Consider the following 21,646-nt stretch of genomic DNA (forward strand, 5'->3'; position numbering starts at 1 on the left):
CGTGCTGTCATTCTCCCTCTTGCGCGTGCTCTCGTTCTCCCTTTCGCGCGTGCTCTCGTTCTCTCTCTCGCACGTGCTCTCGTTCTCTCACTCGCACGTGCTCTCGTTCTCTCTCTCGTGCGCGCGTGCTCTAGTTCTCTCTCGTGCGTGCTCTCGTTCTCTCTCTCTTGTGCGTGCTCTTGTTCTCTCCCTCTCGCGCGCGTGGCTCTTGTTCTCTCCCTCTATCGCGCGCGTGGCTCTCGTTCTCTCCCTCTCGCGCGCGCGTGGCTCTCGTTCTCTCCCTCTCGCGCGCGTGGCTCTCGTTCTCTCCCTCTCGCGCGCGTGGCTCTCGTTCTCTCCCTCTCGCGCGCGTGGCTCTCGTTCTCTCCCTCTCGCGCGCGTGGCTCTCGTTCTCACCCTCTCGCGCGCGTGGCTCTCGTTCTCTCCCTCTCGCGCGCGTGGCTCTCGTTCTCTCCCTCTCGCGCGCGTGGCTCTCGTTCTCTCCCTCTCGCGCGCGTGGCTCTCGTTCTCTCCCTCTCGCGCGCGCTCTCGTTCTCTCTCTCTCGCGCGTGCTCTCGTTCTCTCTCTCTCGCGCGTGCTCTCGTTCTCTCTCTCTCGCGCGCGTGCTCTAGTTCTCTCTCGTGCGTGCTCTCGTTCTCTCTCTCTTGTACGTGCTCTCGTTCTCTCTCTCTTGTACGTGCTCTCGTTCTCTCGTGCGCGCGTGCTCTCGTTCTCTCTCGCGCGCGTGCTCTCGTTCTCTCTCTCTCTCTCTCTCACGCGCATGCTCTCGTTCTCTCACTCTCGCGCGTGCTCCTGTTCTCTCTCTCGCGCGCACATGCTCTCGTTCTCTCTCGCGCGCACGAGCTCGCGTTCGCTCTCTCGCGCGAGCTCTAGGTCTCTCTCGCGCACGTGCTCTCGTTCTATCTCTCGCGTCCGCGTGCTGTCGTTCTCCCTCTTGCGCGTGCTCTCGTTCTCCCTCTCGCGCGTGTTCACGTTCTCCCTCTCGCGCGTGCTCTCGTTCTCCCTTTCGCGCGTGCTCTCGTTCTCCCTCTCGCGCGTGCTCTCGTTCTCTCTCTCGCACGTGCTCTCGTTCTCTCTCTCTTGTGCGTGCTCTCGTTCTCTCTCGCGCGCGTGCTCTCGTTCTCGCCCTCTCGCGCCCGTGCTCTCGTTCTCGCCCTCTCGCGCCCGTGCTCTCGTTCTCTCCCTCGCGCCCGTGCTCTCGTTCTCTCCCTCTCGCGCGTACTCTCGTTCTCTCCCTCTCGCGCCTGTGCTCTCGTTCTCTCCCTCTCGCGCCCGTGCTCTTGTTCTCCCCCTCTCGCGCGTGGCTCTCGTTCTCTCCCTCTCGCGCGCGTGGCTCTCGTTCTCTCCCTCTCGCGCGTGCGCTCGTTCTCCCTCTCTCTCCCGCGCGTGCTGTCGTTCTCCCTCTTGCGCGTGCTCTCGTTCTCCCTCTCGCACATGCTCTTGTTCTCTCTCTCGCACGTGCTCTCGTTCTCTCTCTCGTGCGCGCGTGCTCTAGTTCTCTCTCGCGCGTGCTCTCGTTCTCTCTCTCTTGTGCGTGCTGTCGTTCTCTCTCGCGCGCGTGCTCTCGTCCTCTCTCTCTCTCTCGCGCGCGCGCTCTCGTTCTCCCTCTCTCTCGCGCGCGCGCTCGTTCTCCCTCTCTCTCCCGCGCGTGCTCTCGTTCTCTCTCTCTCGCACGTGCTCTCGTTCTCTCTCTCGCGCGTGCTCTCGCTCTCCCTCTCTCGCGTGCGCTTGCTCTCGTTCTCTCTCGCGCGTGCTCTCGTTCTCTCCCTCTCGCGCGCGCGCTCTCGTTCTCTCTCTCACTCGCGTGTGCTCTCGTTCTCTCTCTCTCGCGCGCGCGTGCTCTCGTTCTCTCTCTCTCGCACGCGTGCTCTCGTTCTCTCTCTCTCTTGCGCACTTGCTCTTGTTTTCTCTCTCGCGCGCGTGCTCTCGTTCTCTCTCTCGCGCGCTCTCGTTCTCTCTCGCGTGCATGCTCTCGTTCTCTCTCTCGCACGCGTGCTCTCGTTCTCTCTCTCTCGCGCATGCTCTCGTTCTCTCTCTCTCGCGCGTGCTCTCGTTCTCTCTCGCGCGCGCGAGCTCTCGTTCGCTCTCTCTCGCGCGAGCTCTAGGTCTCTCTCGCGCACGAGCTCTTGTTCTATCTCTCGCGCCCGCGTGCTCTCGTTCTCCCTCTCGCGCGTGTTCACGTTCTCCCTCTCGCGCGTGCTCTCGTTCTCCCTCTCGTGCGTGCTCTCGTTCTCTCTCTCGCACATGCTCTCGTTCTCTCTCTCGCACGTGCTCTCGTTCTCTCTCTCTCGTGCGCGCGTGCTCTAGTTCTCTCTCTCTCTCGCGCGTGCTCTCGTTCTCTCTCTCTCGCGCGCGCGTGCTCTCGTTCTCTCTCTCTCTCGCACGTGCTCTCGTTCTCTCTCTCGCACGTGCTCTCGTTCTCTCTCTCGTGCGCGCGTGCTCTCGTTCTCTCTCTCTTGTGCGTGCTCTCGTTCTCTCTCTCTCTCTCGCGCGTGCTCTCGTTCTCTCCCTCTCGCGCCCGTGCTCTCGTTCTCTCCCTCGCGCGTAGCTCTCGTTCTCTCCCTCTCGCGCACGTAACTCTCGTTCTCTCCCTCTCGCACGCGTGGCTCTCGTTCTCTCCCTCTCGCGCGCGTGGCTCTCGTTCTCTCCCTCTCGCGTGCTCGCGTTCTCCCTCTCGCACATGCTCTCGTTCTCTCTCTCGCACGTGCTCTCGTTCTCTCTCTCTCGTGCGCGCGTGCTCTAGTTCTCTCTTGTGCGTGCTCTCGTTCTCTCTCGCGCGCGTGCTCACGTTCTCTCTCTCTCGCGCGCGTGCTCTCGTTCTCTCTCTCTCTCGCGCGCGTGCTCTCGTTCTCTCTCTCTCTCTCTCGCACGTGCTCTCGTTCTCTCTCTCGCACGTGCTCTCGTTCTCTCTCTCGTGCGCGCATGCTCTCGTTCTCTCTCTCTTGTGCGTGCTCTCGTTCTCTCTCTCTCGCGCGTGCTCTCGTTCTCTCCCTCTCGCGCCCGTGCTCTCGTTCTCTCCCTCTCGCGCACGTAACTCTCGTTCTCTCCCTCTCGCACGCGTGGCTCTTGTTCTCTCCCTCTCGCGCGCGTGGCTCTCGTTCTCTCCCTATCGCGCGCGCGCTCTAGTTCTCTCGCGTGCTCTCGTTCTCTCTCTCGCACGCGTGAGCACTCGTTCTCTCTCTCTTGCGCGCGCAAGCTCTCGTTCTATCTCTCGCGTCCACGTGCTGTCGTTCTCCCTCTCGCGCCCACGTGCTGTCGTTCTCCCTCTCGCGCCCACGTGCTGTCGTTCTCCCTCTCGCGCGTGCTGTCGTTCTCCCTCTTGCGCCCACGTGCTGTCGTTCTCCCTCTCGCGCGTGCTGTCGTTCTCCCTCTCGCGCGTGCTGTCGTTCTCCCTCTCGCGCGTGCTGTCGTTCTCCCTCTCGCGCGTGCTGTCGTTCTCCCTCTCGCGCGTGCTGTCGTTCTCCCTCTCGCGCGTGCTGTCGTTCTCCCTCTCGCGCGTGCTGTCGTTCTCCCTCTCGCGCGTGCTGTCGTTCTCCCTCTCGCGCGTGCTGTCGTTCTCCCTCTCGCGCGTGCTGTCGTTCTCCCTCTCGCTCGCACGTGCTCTCGTTCTCTCTCTCGTGCGCGCGTGCTCTCGTTCTCTCTCTCGTGCGCGCGTGCTCTCGTTCTCTCTCTCTCTCTCTCTCTCTCTCGCACGTGCTCTCGTTCTCTCTCTCGCACGTGCTCTCGTTCTCTCTCTCGTGCGCGCATGCTCTCGTTCTCTCTCTCTTGTGCGTGCTCTCGTTCTCTCTCTCTCGCGCGTGCTCTCGTTCTCTCCCTCTCGCGCCCGTGCTCTCGTTCTCTCCCTCTCGCGCACGTAACTCTCGTTCTCTCCCTCTCGCACGCGTGGCTCTCGTTCTCTCCCTCTCGCGCGCGTGGCTCTCGTTCTCTCCCTATCGCGCGCGCGCTCTAGTTCTCTCGCGTGCTCTCGTTCTCTCTCTCGCACGCGTGAGCACTCGTTCTCTCTCTCTTGCGCGCGCAAGCTCTCGTTCTATCTCTCGCGTCCACGTGCTGTCGTTCTCCCTCTCGCGCCCACGTGCTGTCGTTCTCCCTCTCGCGCCCACGTGCTGTCGTTCTCCCTCTCGCGCGTGCTGTCGTTCTCCCTCTTGCGCCCACGTGCTGTCGTTCTCCCTCTCGCGCGTGCTGTCGTTCTCCCTCTCGCGCGTGCTGTCGTTCTCCCTCTCGCGCGTGCTGTCGTTCTCCCTCTCGCGCGTGCTGTCGTTCTCCCTCTCGCGCGTGCTGTCGTTCTCCCTCTCGCGCGTGCTGTCGTTCTCCCTCTCGCGCGTGCTGTCGTTCTCCCTCTCGCGCGTGCTGTCGTTCTCCCTCTCGCGCGTGCTGTCGTTCTCCCTCTCGCGCGTGCTGTCGTTCTCCCTCTCGCGCGTGCTGTCGTTCTCTCTCTCTCTCGCACGTGCTCTCGTTCTCTATCTCGCACGTGCTCTCGTTCTCTCTCTCGTGCGCGCGTGCTCTCGTTCTCTCTCTCTTGTGCGTGCTCTCGTTCTCTCTCTCTCTCTCGCGCGTGCTCTCGTTCTCTCCCTCTCGCGCCCGTGCTCTCGTTCTCTCCCTCGCGCGTAGCTCTCGTTCTCTCGCGCACGTAACTCTCGTTCTCTCCCTCTCGCACGCGTGGCTCTCGTTATCTCCCTCTCGCGCGCGTGGCTCTCGTTCTCTCCCTCTCGCGTGCTCGCGTTCTCCCTCTCGCACATGCTCTCGTTCTCTCTCTCGCACGTGCTCTCGTTCTCTCTCTCTCGTGCGCGCGTGCTCTAGTTCTCTCTTGTGCGTGCTCTCGTTCTCTCTCGCGCGCGTGCTCACGTTCTCTCTCTCTCGCGCGCGTGCTCTCGTTCTCTCTCTCTCTCTCTCTCTCGCACGTGCTCTCGTTCTCTTTCTCGCACGTGCTCTCGTTCTCTCTCTCGTGCGCGCATGCTCTCGTTCTCTCTCTCTTGTGCGTGCTCTCGTTCTCTCTCTCTCGCGCGTGCTCTCGTTCTCTCCCTCTCGCGCCCGTGCTCTCGTTCTCTCCCTCTCGCGCACGTAACTCTCGTTCTCTCCCTCTCGCACGCGTGGCTCTCGTTCTCTCCCTCTCGCGCGCGTGGCTCTCGTTCTCTCCCTATCGCGCGCGCGCTCTAGTTCTCTCGCGTGCTCTCGTTCTCTCTCTCGCACGCGTGAGCACTCGTTCTCTCTCTCTTGCGCGCGCAAGCTCTCGTTCTATCTCTCGCGTCCACGTGCTGTCGTTCTCCCTCTCGCGCCCACGTGCTGTCGTTCTCCCTCTCGCGCCCACGTGCTGTCGTTCTCCCTCTCGCGCGTGCTGTCGTTCTCCCTCTTGCGCCCACGTGCTGTCGTTCTCCCTCTCGCGCGTGCTGTCGTTCTCCCTCTCGCGCGTGCTGTCGTTCTCCCTCTCGCGCGTGCTGTCGTTCTCCCTCTCGCGCGTGCTGTCGTTCTCCCTCTCGCGCGTGCTGTCGTTCTCCCTCTCGCGCGTGCTGTCGTTCTCCCTCTCGCGCGTGCTGTCGTTCTCCCTCTCGCGCGTGCTGTCGTTCTCCCTCTCGCGCGTGCTGTCGTTCTCCCTCTCGCGCGTGCTGTCGTTCTCCCTCTCGCGCGTGCTGTCGTTCTCCCTCTCGCGCGTGCTCTCGTTCTCCCTCTCGCGCGTGCTCCCGTTCTCCCTCTCGCGCGTGCTCCCGTTCTCCCTCTCGCGCGTGCTCCCGTTCTCCCTCTCGCGCGTGCTCCCGTTCTCTCACTCGCGCGTGCTCCCGTTCTCCCTCTCGCGCGTGCTCCCGTTCTCCCTCTCGCGCGTGCTCCCGTTCTCCCTCTCGCGCGTGCTCTCGTTCTCCCTCTCGCGCGTGCTCTCGTTCTCCCTCTCGCGCGTGCTCTCGTTCTCCCTCTCGCGCGTGCTCTCGTTCTCCCTCTCGCGCGTGCTCTCGTTCTCCCTCTCGCGCGTGCTCTCGTTCTCCCTCTCGCGCGTGCTCTCGTTCTCCCTCTCGCGCGTGCTCTCGCTCTCCCTCTCGCGCGTGCTCTCGCTCTCCCTCTCGCGCGTGCTCTCGCTCTCCCTCTCGCGCGTGCTCTCGTTCTCCCTCTCGCGCGTGCTCTCGTTCTCCCTCTCGCGCGTGCTCTCGTTCTCCCTCTCGCGCGTGCTCTCGCTCTCCCTCTCGCGCGTGCTCTCGCTCTCCCTCTCGCGCGTGCTCTCGCTCTCCCTCTCGCGCGTGCTCTCGCTCTCCCTCTCGCGCGTGCTCTCGCTCTCCCTCTCGCGCGTGCTCTCGCTCTCCCTCTCGCGCGTGCTCTCGCTCTCGCTCTCCCTCTCGCGCGTGCTCTCGCTCTCGCTCTCGCTCTCCCTCTCGCGCTCGCTCTCCCTCTCGCGCGTGCTCTCGTTCTCTCCCTCTCGCGCGTGCTCTCGTTCTCTCCCTCTCGCGCGTGCTCTCGTTCTCTCTCTCTCGCGTGCTCTCGTTCTCTCTCTCGCACGTGCTCTCGTTCTCTCTCTCGCACGTGCTCTCGTTCTCTCTCTCGCACGTGCTCTCGTTCTCTCGCACGTGCTCTCGTTCTGTCTCTCGCACGTGCTCTCGTTCTCTCTCTCGTGCGCGCGTGCTCTCGTTCTCTCTTGTGCGTGCTCTCGTTCTCTCTCTCGCGCGTGCTCTCGTTCTCTCTCTCTCTCTCTCGCGCGCGCATGCTCTCGTTCTCTCTCTCGCGCGCGCGTGCTCTCGTTCTCTCCCTCTTCCGCGCGCGCTCTCGTTCTCTCTCTCGCGCGCGTGCTCTCGTTCTCTCTCGCGCGCGTGCTCTCGTTCTCTCTCTCTCTTGCGCACTTGCTCTTATTTTCTCTCTCGCGCGCTTGCTCTCGTTCTCTCTCGCGCGCGCTCTCGTTCTCTCTCGCGTGCGTGCTCTCGTTCTCTCTCTCGCACGCGTACTCTCGTTCTCTCTCTCGCGCTCTCGTTATCTCCCGCGCGCTCTCGTTCTCTCTTGCGCGCGCGCGCTCTCGTTCTCTCTTGCGCGCGCGAGCTCTCGTTCTCTCTTGCGCTCGCGAGCTCTCGTTCGCGCGAGCTCTAGGTCTCTCTCGCGCACGAGCTCTCGTTCTATCTCTCGCGCCCGCGTGCTGTCGTTCTCCCTCTTGCGCGTGCTCTCGTTCTCCCTCTCGCGCGTGCTCTCGTTCTCCCTCTCGCACGTGCTCTCGTTCTCTCTCTCGTGCGCGCGTGCTCTAGTTCTCTCTCGTGCGTGCTCTCGTTCTCTCTCTCTTGTGCGTGCTCTCGTTCTCTCTCGCGCGCGTGCTCTCGTTCTCTCTCTCTCTCGCGCGCGTGCTCTCGTTCTCTCTCTCTCGCACGTGCTCTCGTTCTCTCTCTTGCACGTGCTCTCGTTCTCTCTCTCGTGCGCGCGTGCTCTAGTTCTCTCTCGTGCGTGCTCTCGTTCTCTCTCTCTTGTGCGTGCTCTCGTTCTCTCTCTCTCGCGTGCTCTCGTTCTCTCTCGCGTGCGTGCTCTCGTTCTCTCTCTCGCGCGCGTACTCTCGTTCTCTCTCGCGTACGCGCTCTCGTTCTCTCTCGCGCGCGCGAGCTCTCGTTCGCTCTCGCGTGCGTGCTCTTGTTCTCTCTCGCGCGCGTGCTCTCGTTCTCTCTCTCTCTCGCGCGCGTGCTCTCGTTCTCTCTCTCTCTCTCTCTCGCGCGCGTGCTCTCGTTCTCTCTCTCGCTCTCTCTCGCGCGCGTGCTCTCGTTTTCTCTCTCTCTCGCACGTGCTCTCGTTCTCTCTCTCACACGTGCTCTCGTTCTCTCTCTTGTGCGCGCGTGCTCTAGTTCTCTCTCGTGCGTGCTCTCGTTCTCTCTCTCTTGTGCGTGCTCTCGTTCTCTCTCGCTCGCGCGTGCTCTCGTTCTCTCTCGCTCGCGCGTGCTCTCGTTCTCTCTCTCTCTCGCGCGTGCTCTCGTTCTCGCCCTCTCGCGCCCGTGCTCTCGTTCTCTCCCTCGCGCCCGTGCTCTCGTTCTCTCCCTCTCGCGCGTGCTCTCGTTCTCTCCCTCTCGCGTCCGTGCTCTCGTTCTCTCCCTCTCGCGCCCGTGCTCTTGTTCTCTCCCTCTCGCGCGTGGCTCTCGTTCTCTCCCTCTCGCGCGCGTGGCTCTCGTTCTCTCCCTCTCGCGCGCGTGGCTCTCGTTCTCTCCCTCTCACGCGCGTGGCTCTCGTTCTCTCCCTCTCGCGCGCTTGGCTCTCGTTCTCTCCCTCGCGCGCGCTCTCGTTCTCTCTCTCGCGAACGTGCTCTCGTTCGCTCCCTCTCGCGCGCGTGGCTCTCGTTCGCTCCCTCTCGCGCGCTTGGCTCTCGTTCTCTCCCTCTCGCGCGCGCTCTCGTTCTCTCTCTCGCGAACATGCTCTCGTTTTCTCTCTCTCGCGTGCGTGCTCTCGTTCTCTCTCTCGCGTACTCTCGTTCTCTCTCTCGCGCGCGCGTGCTCTCGCTCTCGGTCTCGGTCTCATGCGTGTGCTCTCGTCTCATTTTGTCAAAACATGTTTTTATTAAGGTATTTGAAAATTTTTATAAAAATAACATAGACAATGACATCAGCATCGTATAATAAACATTTCCCCCCCATCTCAATCTTCATACACCTCAACCATACAACAACAATCTGGTGCCCCCCCCCCCCCCCCCCCCCCCCCCCCCCTCCCCACTCCCCGGAATACTGCATCTGCTGACAGTTTAGTTTCCCCCGAGAAAGTCGACGAACGGCTGCCACCTCCGAGTAAACTCGACCATTGACCCTCTTAAGGCGAACTTTATTTTCTCGAGACTGAGAAAGCCATGTCACTAACCCAGGTCTCTACACTCGGGGGCTTCGAGTCCCTCCAAAGATCCGTCTTCGGGCTACCAGGGAGGCAAAGGCCAAGATGTCAGCCTCTTTCGCCCCTGAACTCCCGGCTCTTCCGACACTCCAAAGATCGCTACCTCCAGACTCGGCACCACCCGTGTTTTTAGTACCGTGGACATTGCTTTAGCAAAACCCTGCCCAAACCCTTCGGGCATGCCCAAAACATGTGGACATGATTTGCTGGGCTTCCCGTGCACCTCACACACCTATCTTCTATCCCGAAAAACCTGCACATCCTAGCAGCTGTCATGTGTGCCCGGTGGACTACCTTAAATTGTATCAGGCTGAGCCTGGCTTATGATGAGGAGGTATTAACCCTGCCTAGGGCATCCGCCCGTAGACCTATCTCTCCTCCTTGCTCGTCCTCCCACTTGCCCATAAGCTCCTCCATCGGAGTTTCCTCCGCATCCAAAAGTTGCTGGTAAATATCTGAAATCTTCCCCTCTCCCACCCAGGTACTGGAGACTACTCTATCCTGTATCCCCCATGGCGGCAGCAGCAGAAAGGCTGGCACCTGTTTTCTCAGGAAGTCCCGCACCTGCAAATACCTAAACCCGTTCCCTGCTGGCAATTCAAATTTCCTCCAAGGCTTTCAAGCTGGGAAAGCTCCCATCTATAAATAGATCCCCCATCCTTCCAATTCCTGCCCTTTGCCAACTCCGGAACCCATCATCTAGCCTACATGGTACAAACCTATGATTATTATAAATCGGGGTCCAAACCGATGCTCCCTCCACTCTCTTATATCTCCTCCATTGCCCCCAGATTCTCGGAGCCGCCACCACCACCGGACTTGTGGAGTATCGGGCTGGCGAGAACGGAAGAGGTGCCGTTATCAGTGCTCCCAAACTGGTGTCTTTGCATGACGCCGCCTCCATCTGCTCCCATGCCGACCCCTCCCCCACTACCCACTTCCTAATCATGGCTATATTAGTCACCCAGTAGTAATTGCAGAAGTTTGGCAGCGCCAACCCACCCTCCTCCCGACTGCGCTCCAGCAACACTTTCTTCACTCGCGGGGTTTTACCCGCCCACACAAAGCCCGAAATAACCTTATTCACCTGCTTGAAAAAGGCCTTTGGGACGAAGATGGGGAGGCACTGAAAGACAAACAGAAATCTGGGGAGGACCGTTATTTTCACGGTCTGTGCCCTCCCTGCCAGTGATAGCGGGAGCATGACCCCTTCCATTTGTTTTTTAAAAATATATTTTTATTCTCCTTTTTCACATTTTCTCCCACATTTACACCCATCAACAATAAACAATAATCAGCAAGATATGTCAATCCCCATAATAACAATGATCCCATCTGCCCACCAACCCCAAAACATCAGCCCGCATGTTTACATAAACAAATGACAAAAAGGAATCAGGGATTACCCGGAGTCACCCTTAATCTACCACCCCCCCCCCCTCTTCCAGAATAGCTCCGTACACCGCTGGAGGCCGGTTCCTCTGGGAAGCTCTGTATCTCCTTCCTGGCAAAATCCCGAACCTGCATGTACCTAAACACTTCTCCCTGCTCTAGCCCATACTTCGCTTCCAGCTCCCAGCTGCCTCAATCCTGCAAACCGACCCCGAAGAAACAAATCTTTTAGCGTCTTAATCCCCTTCTCTTCCCATTTCCGAAAACGTCCATCCCACCTCCCTGGCTCAAATCTGTGGTTCCCCCGAATCGGCATTTCCCTTGACCCTGCCCCCAACCCGAAGTGTTGGCGAAACTGCCTCCAGATTTTCAATGAAGCTATTATTACCGGACTCCCTGAATATTTCCCCGGAGCTATCGGGAGTGGCGCTGTTGCAAGTGCCTTCAGCCCCGACCCCCTGCACAAACTCTCCTCCATTCTGACCCACTGAGAATCAACCCCTCTGACCCAGCTCCACACTTTCTCCACGTTCGCCGCCCAGTAGTAGTACAACAAGTTCGGGAGACCCAAACCCCCTGCCTGCCTTCCCCTCTGTAGCAGCACATTTCTCACTCTGGCCACCTTCCCTCCCCATATGAATGAGGTAATCCTTCCCTCAATCTCCCTGAAAAAAGACTTTGGCAGGAAAATCGGTAGGCATTGAAAAATAAACAGGAATCGCGGCAACACATTCATTTTAACCGCCTGTACCCGACCCGCCAGTGACAGAGGAAGGCCATCGCACCTTGCCAGATCGGCATTCACTCTCCCCACCAAACTAGTGATGTTGTACCTGCAAAGCCTCCCCCACTCCCGGACAACCTGCACCCCCAGATACCTAAAATGAGTCCCTGCTCTACGGAATGGCAGCCCCTCCACCCCTGCCCTGACCCCCGGCCGAGACACCACAAAGTACTCACTCTTGTCCAGGTTCAACTTGTACCCCGAGAAAGACCCAAATACCCGCAGTAGCTCCAATATTCCTCCTATCGACGCACTCGGCTCCGACACATACAGCAGCAAGTCGGCGGCATATAAGGACACCCTATGCTCTATCCCCCCCCCGCACTGTTCCTTTCCATGCTCCCGAACTTCTCAATGCGATGGCCAACAGCTCAATCGCAAGTGCAAACAGCAGGGGGGACATAGGACATCCCTGTCTCGTTCCACGGTGGAGAGAAAAGTTTCTCGAACTGATATTATTTGTGCGGACACTCGCCTTCGGTTCCTTATATAATAGCTTTACCCAGTTCACAAACCTTGGTCCAATCCCAAACCGCTCCATCACTGCCATCAGGTACCCCCATTCTACCCGATCAAACGCCTTCTCGGCGGCCAATGCCACAACTACCTCTATTTCCTTTCTTTCCGCCGGTGCCATAACAACGTTCAAAACCCTCCTAATGTTCGAAAACAGCTGCCTCCCTTTCACGAACCCCGTCTGATCCTCCCCTATCACCTTCGGAAGGCACTCCTCCAGCCTACCCGCCAGTACCTTCGCCAACACTTTTACGTCCACATTCAGAAGTGATATGGGCCGATACGACCCACACTCCGTCGGATCCTTATCTTTTTTTAGTAACACGGAAATCGATGCCTGCCCCAAGGTTTGCGGCAACACCCCCTTCCCTATAGCCTCCTGAAACATCCCCACCATCAGGGGTGCCAACCTATCCTTAAATTTTTTATAATATTCCACTGGAAACCCATTCGGCCCTGCCACCTTCCCTGACTGCATCCTCCCAATCGCATCCTTTATCTCCTGCTCCACTATTGCTCCTTCTAATGTAGCCCTGTCCCCCTCCCCTAGCCTCGGGTACTCCAACCCATCTAGAAATTCCTGCATCTCACGGTCTCCCCCGAGTGGCTCTGACTTGTACAACCTCTCATAAAACTCCTCAAAAACCTTGTTAATCAGCACTGGGGCCACCACCAACTTCCCTGCTCTATCCTTCACCTGAAGAATTTCCCTTGCCGCTGCCTCCCTCCGGAGCTGACCTGCTAACATACGCCCACCTTATCTCCATGTTCATAAACTGCACCCCTTGCTCGTCTCAGTTGGCGCATCGCCTTCCTGGTGGACAGTCGGTCGAAGCTCGCCTGTAGTTCCTTCCTCTTTTCCAGCTTCGCCGGGTCCCCATCCTCTGCATACCTCCTATCTACCTCCAACATCTCATCTATTACCCTCTGCCGCTCCAACCTCTCCTCTTTATCCACCCTGGCCTTAAACGAAATTACCTCACGTCTCACCACCGCCTTTAGAGCCTCCCAGACGACTGCCTTCGACACCTCACCCGTACAATTGAAACCTACATATTCCTTAATTACCTTTTCAATTTTCTCACAGAACACTTGGTTCCCCAAAAGCCCCACATCCAGTTTCCACCCCGGTCTCTGCGCTGCCCCCTTCTCCAGCACCATAACCACCCAATGTTGAGCGTGATCTGACACTGCAATTGCAGAGTATTCCGACCCCTTGACTCCAACCAGCAAAGCCTTCCCCACCACAAAAAAGTTGATCTGCGAGTATACCTTATGGATCGCATCCTTTAGCGGCTTATTGTTTTTTATCTTCTTTCTTTTCTCCTCTCTCCCCCTTCAACCTCCTGCCCTTCATCAATCTGACATTCTTCTTTTTTGAAAAAAAAAAGGGGGGGAGAGAGAAAAAAAAACTTTCACCAAACTTCCTTAAATCTTCTTTCTTTCTCCTCTGCATTCACCTGGGACCAGGCTTCAACCTTCTTTCTTCTTCCTAGGTGGGAGCCATCCGACGTGGAGCACCCTCCCTACATGGTGCCCTGGCCTCGGGCCTGCCGCCTCGGCCTCCTCGTAGCTCCGCCCCCGCTACTCTGACCTGCCGCGCTGGGCCCCGGCGCCTCAGCCTTTGCCGCCCGACACCCGCGCTGGGTTCTTCGCCGGTTTGTAAACCGGCCCCGCTGGCTGCTCGTGGCGGCCCCAAAGGCTGACGATAATCGGGTGTGTGAAAACTTGGGGATTTCCCCGAAATCGCCGCAAATTGCGGTCACCGGCGGGAGCTCTTGTTGTTGCGGCTGCCCTTCTCGTCCACGCCACCGGAAGTCCGACCCCTTCCATTTGTTAAAGTCCCCTTCCATTTGTTCTACCAACCGGAATAGGTTTAACTTGTGCAGTGCCTCCCATTCCCGGGCCACCTGGATTCCCAGATATTGAAAGCTCTTCCCTACCATTCTAAGCGGCAGCTCTCCCAGTCTCTTCTCCAGTCCTCTTGCCTGGATCACTTTTCCGTATGCTCAATTTATACCCCGAATATTTGCCAAATTCCCCCAGGATTCTCATTACTTCCCCCAACCCCTCCAACGGGTCTGAAATATACAGGTCAGCTGCGTAAAGCGAGACCCGGTGCTCCCCCCCCCCCCCCCCCCGGCCATGGCGTCAAGAGCCTCTAGGAACTGGAAAGGGCTGGTTCCGGGTCTCGCTTTACGCAGCTGACACGATTCTTCCTGCCTCGAATGCCACTCGTTTGCTGATCACGATTGCTACCCCCCTGGCCTTTGAGTCTAGCCCTAAGTGGAATACTTGGCTGACCCACCTCTTTCTTAATCTCGTCTGATATGTAACCTTTAGGTGTGTCTCTTGTAGCATTGCCACGTCCGCCTTCACCCCCCTCAAATGCGCAAACACGAGCTCTCTTGACCGGCCCGTTCAACCCTCTGATGTTCCATGTAATCAGCCTGGTCGGGGGGCTTCCAGCCCCTCCCCCCTGCCGACTAGCCATCCCCCTTTTTAAGCCAGCCTCTAGCTCGTGCCCTCCGCCTCCTCGAGCCCCCATCGGGCAGTCGCCTTTCCCGACCTCCCATTTGTCCCCTAGTAACAGTTCTTCCCCTGTCAGCAAAGCAGCTAACCCCCCACCCCCCCAGCAACAACACTAGAAACCCAACCCCCCAAATCAAGCTCCAGCTTAACACCTGCTCACCCCCCACTGCGCTTCCAAGAGTCAGCTGACTCATGCTGACTTGATAGCGCCCGCCCCGGCACCAAGCAGTCTGTCTCCCCATTGTTCTCTCCCCTCTCCCCCCACATGGATAAACATTTTAAAAGCATCACATTCCCCAGTAAACAAACATCAGAAAAACAGTGAAGAAACAGCCACTTTAGAAAAAGAACCAACCCCAAAGCCCACCCCCCCCTTCTAACCAGCTCCCTGCAAGACAAAGTTACCTTTAGCCATCCAAACAGCCCCTTATTACACATAGCACTACTTATATTTATGCAACCCAGCACAACAAATCGCCACCACAGTACTTCTCCAAGGCTTCAGTGTCTTTTAATTCGCCTCCAGCCTATTTTCTTTAATAAAAGTCCATTTTCATCTGATGTTTCAAAGTAGAAGTCCCGTTCCTCATGTGTGACCCACAGACGGGCTGGGTACAGCATCCCGAACTTCAATCCCTTCTTAAAGAGGGCCGTTTTTGCACGATTAAATCAAGCTCTCCTCTTGACCAGATCCGCGCCCAGGTCCTGATAAATGCGCAGCTCACAGTTCTCCCATTTGCTGCTCCGTTCCTTCTTGGCCCACCGCAGAACGTGTTGCTTGTCCAGGAAATGGTGAAAGTGTACCACCATGGCCCTCGGCTCTCGTTCTCATGCGCGTGCTCTCGTTCTCATGCGCGTGCTCTCGTTCCCATGCGCGTGCTCTCGTTCCCATGCACGCGCTCTCGTTCTCTCTCTCTTTCGCGCGCTCTTGTTCTCTCTTACTCACGTACGCGCTCGTTCTCTCTCTCTCATGCACGCTCTCGTTCACTCTCTCTACGCGCGCTCTCGTTCTCTCTCTCGCGCGCTCTTGTTCTGTCTCTCGCTCTTATTCTCTCTCGCGCTCTCGTTCTCTCTCGCGTTCTCGTTCTCTCGCGCGCTCTCATTTTCTAGTGTGCGCTCGCTCTCTGGCGCGCGCTCGCTCTCGCTCGCTTTCTGCCGCGTGCTCTCGCGTACTCAATCTCTGTTTCCCCCCACCCCCAAACAATTATACAAAATCTACTGATTCAAACCTTACAGGTCAGTCAATAAAATCTCAAAACAGTCAAATATATAGGAAAATTTGCTTTTTAAAATCAGATTTCTTGTAAACTCCCTGCGTTGTTATTTAAAAAAATCTTTAATCTAATGCACCCTATGGCTATTGGAGCCATATGTTAATGGGGATCAAGATTGGTACCTGGGACTTCGATGTTGTGGCCATTCCGGAGACATGGATAGAACAGGGACAGGAATGGTTGTTGCAGGTGCCGGAGTTTAAATATTTCAGTAAGCTCAGGGGAGGTGGTAAAAGAGAGGGAGGGGTGGCATTGTTAGTCAAGGACAGTATTACGGTGGCAGAAAGGACGTTTGATGAGGACTCGTCTACTGAGGTTAGAAACAGGAAAGGAGAGGTCACCCTGTTAGGGGTTTTCTATAGGCCTCCGAAAAGTTCCAGAGATGTAGAGGAAAGGATTGCAAAGATGATTCTGGATAGGAGCGAAAGCAACAGGGTAGTTGTTATGGGGGACTTTAACTTTCCAAATATTGACTGGAAATGCTATAGTTCGAGTACTTTAGATGGGTCCGTTTTTGTCCAATGTGTGCAGGAGTGTTTCCTGACACAGTATGTAGATAGGCCAACGAGAGGCGAGGCCATATTGGATTTGGTACTGGGTAATGAACCAGGACAGGTGTTAGATTTGGAAGTAGGTGAGCACTTTGGTGATAGTGACCACAATTCCATTACGTTTACTTTAATGATGGAAAGGGATAGGTGTATACCGCAGGGCAAGAGTTATATCTGGGGGAATAGCAATTATGATGCGATGAAGCAAGACTTAGGATGCATCGGATGGAGAGGAAAATTGCAGGGGATGGGCACAGTGGAAATGTGGAGCTTGTTCAAGGAACAGCTACTGTGTGTCCTTGATAAGTATGTACCTGTCAGGCAGGGAGGAAGTGGTCGAGCAAGGGAACCGTGGTTTACTAAAGCAGTCAAAACGCTTGTCAAGAGGAAGAAGGAGGCTTATGTAAAGATGAGACATGAAGGTTCAGTTAGGGCGCTCAAGAGTTACAAGTTAGCTAGGAAGGACCTAAAGAGAGAGCTAAGAAGAGCCAGGAGGGGACATGAGAAGTCTTTGGCAGGTAGGATCAAGGATAACCCTAAAGCTTTCTATAGATATGTCAGGAATAAACGAATGACTAGGGTAAGAGTAGGGCCAGTCAAGGACAGTAGTGGGAAGTTGTGCTTGGAGTCCGAGGAGATAGGAGAGGTGCTAAATGAATATTTTCCGTCAGTATTCACACAGGAAAAAGACAATGTTGTCGAGGAGAATACTGAGATTCAGGCTACTAGACTAGAAGGGCTTGAGGTTGATAAGGAGGAGGTGTTAGCAATTCTGGAAAGTGTGAAAATAGATAAGTCCCCTGGCCCGGATGGGATTTATCCTAGGATTCTCTGGGAAGCTAGGGAGGAGATTGCTGAGCCTTTGGCTTTGATCTTTAAGTCATCTTTGTCTACAGGAATAGTGCCAGAAGACTGGAGGATAGCAAATGTTGTCCCCTTGTTCAAGAAGGGGAGTAGAGACAACCCAGGTAACTATAGACCAGCGAGCCTTATTTCTGTTGTGGGCAAAATCTTGGAAAGGTTTATAAGAGATAGGATGTATAATCATCTGGAAAGGAATAATTTGAATAGAGATAGCCAACACGGTTTTGTGAAGGGTAGGTCGGGCCTCGCAAACCTTATTGAGTTCTTTGAGAAGGTGACCAAACAGGTGGATGAGGGTAAAGCAGTTAATGTGGTGTATATGGATTTCAGTAAAGCGTTTGATAAGGTTCCCCACGGCAGGCAACTACAGAACATACGGCGGCATGGGATTCAGGGTGATTTAGCAGTTTGGATCAGAAATTGGCTAGCTGGAAGAAGACAAAGGGTGGTGGTTGATGGGAAATGTTCAGACTGGAGTCCAGTTACTAGTGGTGTACCACAAGGATCTGTTTTGGGGCCACTGCTGTTTGTCATTTTTATAAATGACCTGGAGGAGAGCGTAGAAGGATGGGTGAGTAAATTTGCAGATGACACTAAAGTCAGTGGAGTTGTGGACAGTGAGGAAGGATGTTACAAGTTACAGAGGGACATAGATAAGCTGCAGCGCTGGGCTGAGAGGTGGCAAATGGAGTTTAATGCAGAAAAGTGTGAGGTGATTCATTTTGGAAGGAATAACAGGAAGACAGAGTACTGGGCTAATGGTAAGATTCTTGGCAGTGTGGATGAGCAGAGAGATCTCGGTGTCCATGTACATAGATCCCTGAAAGTTGCCACCCAGGTTGAGAGGGTTGTTAAGAAGGCGTACGGTGTGTTAGCTTTTATTGGTAGAGGGATTGAGTTTCGGAGCCATGAGGTCATGTTGCAGCTGTACAAAACTCTGAAGCGGCTGCATTTGGAGTATTGCGTGCAATTCTGGTCGCCGCATTATAGGAAGGATGTGGAAGCATTGGAAAGGGTGCAGAGGAGATTTACCAGAATGTTGCCTGGTATGGAGGGAAGATCTTATGAGGAAAGGCTGGGGGACTTGAGGCTGTTTTCGTTTGAGAGAAGACGGTTAAGAGATGATTTAATTGAGGCATACAAGATGATCAGAGGATTGGATAGGGTGGACAGTGAGAGCCTTTTTCCTCGAATGGTGATGTCTAGCATGAGGGGACATAGCTTTAAATTGAGGGGAGATAGATATAAGACAGATGTCAGGTAAGTTCTTTACTCAGAGAGTAGTAAGGACGAGGAATGCCCTGCCTGCAACAGTAGTGGACTCGCCAACACTAAGGGCGTTCAAATGGCCATTGGATAGACATATGGACGACAAGGGAATAGTGTAGATGGGCTTTAGAGTGGTTTCACAGGTCGGCGCAACATCGAGGGCCGAAGGGCCTGTACTGCGCTGTAATGTTCTATGTTCTAAGATCCTAACCTTGCCTACACCACATGGACTGCAGCGGTTCAAGAAGGCCACTTACCGCCCCCCTCCTCAAGGGCAATTAGGGATGCGCAATAAATGCTGGCCTAGCCAGTGATGCTCACGCCCCATTAACAATTTTTTTTAAAATAAAGGAACATTTAATGCTGAAGCAACATTATTCTGTTTGTTTAAAACTTTTTAAAGTGAATTTTCGAGGTATTATCATTTTGAGTGGCGTTGATGTGATAAAATGAGGAGAAGCTGCTTCCAGGGTCAGTATCTAGAGGATTCTAAAGCAAGAGCTAATGGAGAGAGGAGAATAAATAAAACACAACTAGTTGTTATCTGGAATGCACTGGGAGCTGATTCCATCTTTCTAAAACGTATTGGATAAACATTTAAGAAGGGAAATTTTTCACACCTCCTGGTGAAAGAGCAGGAAGGAGTAGGATGACTTGTTGAAGCTGGCACAGGCACTGTTGGCCAAATTGGTTCAAATTTATTGCAAGGGTATTAAATGCATTGTATGTTTCTTCTTGTTGCAGAGATGAATTTAACCTCAAGGTTCTGCAAGCATTTGTTGAGCTTCATGAGTTTGCTGACCTTCACTTAGTACAAGCTCTGAGGTTTGTTTTTTTCCTCCAAAAATGCTGAGTAGATGTTTAGAATTATTTTAAATCCAGTGCATGAGCATTCTTGTTGGGTTTATATACTCCCAAATACAGTGCCCTTTTATTTTACAGCTTCCTGCATAATAATCTCTTCTTTGTTGATGAGTACTGGAAAGGGGATTTGTTTTAATTAGCGAATGTAAATCCTTGAAGCCAAGAGATAACCTCTCAGTTTGCTGAGTTTAAGGTGATTACCCAGCCACATTCCTCGGTAATGTGCAGCATTTTTTGTACCTCTCCACAGGTGCATAAGAACTGAAGCCCTAGCAGTGGTTGCACAGGGGCCTTGGCTTGTCCTGAGCCAATTTAGCAAGGTGCATGAGGGAATATGGGAGCAGAGTGGACACCTGCGGTTAGCGCCCCCCCCCCCCCCCCCACCCACCAAGTCAGAGGTTTGTGGATTCCAGCCCCACTCCAGAGATTTGAGTGCATAATCCAGACTGACACTTCTGGTGAGGCAGTGCTGCATTATCAGATGTGATGTTAAACTGAAGGGCTCTGGCTGCCCCCTCAGGTGAACGTTCAAATGTATAAAATGTCAGGGCAATAGCCAAAGGAGAGCTCTCCATGGTAACCAACATGAGTCAAACAGATTATCTGGTCGTTATATGATTGCTGTTTCTGGGAGCTTGATGTGCACAAGTTGGCTGCTGTTTTTTCTACATTACATAAATAACTACACTTCAAAAAGTACTTCATTGGCTGTAAAGGACTTTGGTGCTTCCATTATGTGATTAGGGCATTTTGTGTGTGTGTAGATTTTTCCTAACTATGAATTTTAAAAGATGAGATAATGTTCTAGTTAAAATGGTAGCTAAAAGCTGCACAAGTACTGAGCGAGGGAATGATTTTAGAGCTTGTTGCAATCAATAAGCCCTCGGCACCTCTTCATTCTGATCTTAAATGACTGCTGCCAGCTCTCACAGTTGTCCATTTTGTTTTTTATGTGGCAGGCAGTTTCTATGGAGCTTCAGGTTGCCAGGTGAGGCACAGAAAATAGATCGAATGATGGAATCATTTGCCTCACGATATTGTCAGTGCAATCCTGGGGTCTTCCAGTCGACAGGTTGGTTGAATTATATCTGTAAACAGTAAATATGATGCGTTTGTTTCTTGGTATCATTTTTTCTTTCCACCTCTCTAGGTCTTGTCTTTGTTTTGCGGCACTTCCTTCTATGAAGCTGATTTTTGTTAGGAAGGGATGTAGAAGGGTTATGTAGAAGACTGGTAAATGGAGTTGAGATACAGATCTTTTATTGAAAGATGTAACAGGCTCAAGGGGCTGAATGGCTTCCTCATCCTAAACTTCTGATTACATCTCGTTCAGATAGTAGGCGCATCAACAATGTGCTGTTGAATTTTCATCCCACTTCAAGAGCCTGATTAATAATGGAAGACCTGAGCTTCTGTTTCATTCGTATTGTCCCTGAACCTCTTCAGAGAAGAGATTTCTTTTGGCTATACTGCTTCAGCAGTGGTGTCGGTAGACTCACCTCTGATCATTCCAGCAGCTTGATTGGAACCCAGTCATTGTGTCAAAAGCTGTTTCTCTTCTGGAAAAGTCTCTGAAGATTCTATTCTTGAGTTGGATGGTAAAACAAGATGAGACCGCCAAGGGTTTCACTGGGTGGAAACAGGACTAGAATGACAACAATAATCTTGCCCTGAGGTAGATTTTTATTTAGAGTACCCAATTCATTTTTACCAATTAAGGGGCAATTTAGCATGGCCAATCCACCTAGCCTGCACACCTTTTGGGTTGTGGGGTGGAACCCACGCAAACTCGGGGAGAATGTGCAAACTCCACCCGAACAGTGACCCAGAGCCGGGATCGAACCTGGGACCTCGGCACCGTGAGGCAGCAGTGCTACCACTGCGCCACCGTGCTGCCCTCCCGGAGGTAGATTTAACCAGTATAGAAAAAGAGTGATTACAGAAACTCTAGGATATTGGCTCGATACTTAACTCGTCCTTGAAGTTTGTTCAACCCGAGGAGCTTGGACATAAAGATATTGATCAGTTCCACGCATCCTAATTAAGTGTTGATTCAACTGTGACAGCATTGTTGCAAAGTTGATTGACAGATAGACAAAGAGTTCATGGGTATTGCTTTCAATACCATCCAGGCACAGCTATTCCAGTACTCCTGTGACTGGCCTTCACCTACTGTAATAATGAGCACACCCGAAGTTGTGCTGCCCATGTTCTCACCCTAGATCTTTTCCCATCTGTTGAGAGTCCTGGTGCACGTCCCTTTCAGTGGTTTTACCTTATCTTTCCATGAATTGATCTGCGTCTTGTCTATCCTACTAACCTGTCTGAAGTAGACTTCATTGATGGGGGCATCTTACATTTGATGGACCATTTTTGTCAGTCATGCAGCCCAACTTACTCGGCAAACAAAAGGAATTGTTCCCTGGTCTTGGTGATTTGTGGTTTGTAGGAACTTGCCATATTTCTACATTAGAACGCTTCATTGAGACACTGGGACACTGGTGATTGCGAAGGTGCTATATAAATTCAAGTCTTTATTTTTGTACCACAGTCCATAAACTTTGCAATTCCCTCCCTAAACCTCTCTGCCTCTCCTCCTCCTTAAAGAAGCTGCTTAAAATATACCCCTTTGATCAAGCTTTTGGTCACTTAATATCTCCTATTGTGTTGCTACGATCCCCATACAGACTAATAACTTTTAAAGAGATATGGGGCGGGATTCTCTGAAAATGGGGCTATGTCCCCACGCCGGCGGGAAAACCAGCGCCAACGTCTCCGGC

The 21,646-nt window shown here is 54.3% G+C and overlaps 2 protein-coding genes across 6 annotated transcripts in view; one reads left to right on the forward strand and one right to left on the reverse strand.

The window, feature by feature from the left end:
• The window catches only part of LOC140394542 (uncharacterized), a 36,150-nt gene extending 21,214 nt beyond the window's left edge, over positions 1 to 14,936 (reverse strand). Inside the window, exon 1 of the mRNA XM_072481902.1 lies at positions 14,849 to 14,936. Coding sequence (XP_072338003.1) covers positions 14,849 to 14,936 — 88 coding nt within the window. The remainder of the gene's footprint in view (positions 1 to 14,848) is intronic.
• Positions 1 to 21,646, forward strand: part of LOC140394335 (cytohesin-3) — a 152,359-nt gene that overhangs the window by 108,811 nt on the left and 21,902 nt on the right. For all 5 annotated transcript variants that reach the window (XM_072481523.1, XM_072481526.1, XM_072481525.1 and 2 more), the window contains exons 6-7: positions 18,747 to 18,827; positions 19,826 to 19,938. In XM_072481523.1, coding sequence (XP_072337624.1) covers positions 18,747 to 18,827; positions 19,826 to 19,938 — 194 coding nt within the window. The remainder of the gene's footprint in view (positions 1 to 18,746; positions 18,828 to 19,825; positions 19,939 to 21,646) is intronic.

This window comes from Scyliorhinus torazame, chromosome 17 (assembly GCF_047496885.1).
Source record: "Scyliorhinus torazame isolate Kashiwa2021f chromosome 17, sScyTor2.1, whole genome shotgun sequence".
NCBI lineage: Eukaryota > Metazoa > Chordata > Chondrichthyes > Carcharhiniformes > Scyliorhinidae > Scyliorhinus > Scyliorhinus torazame.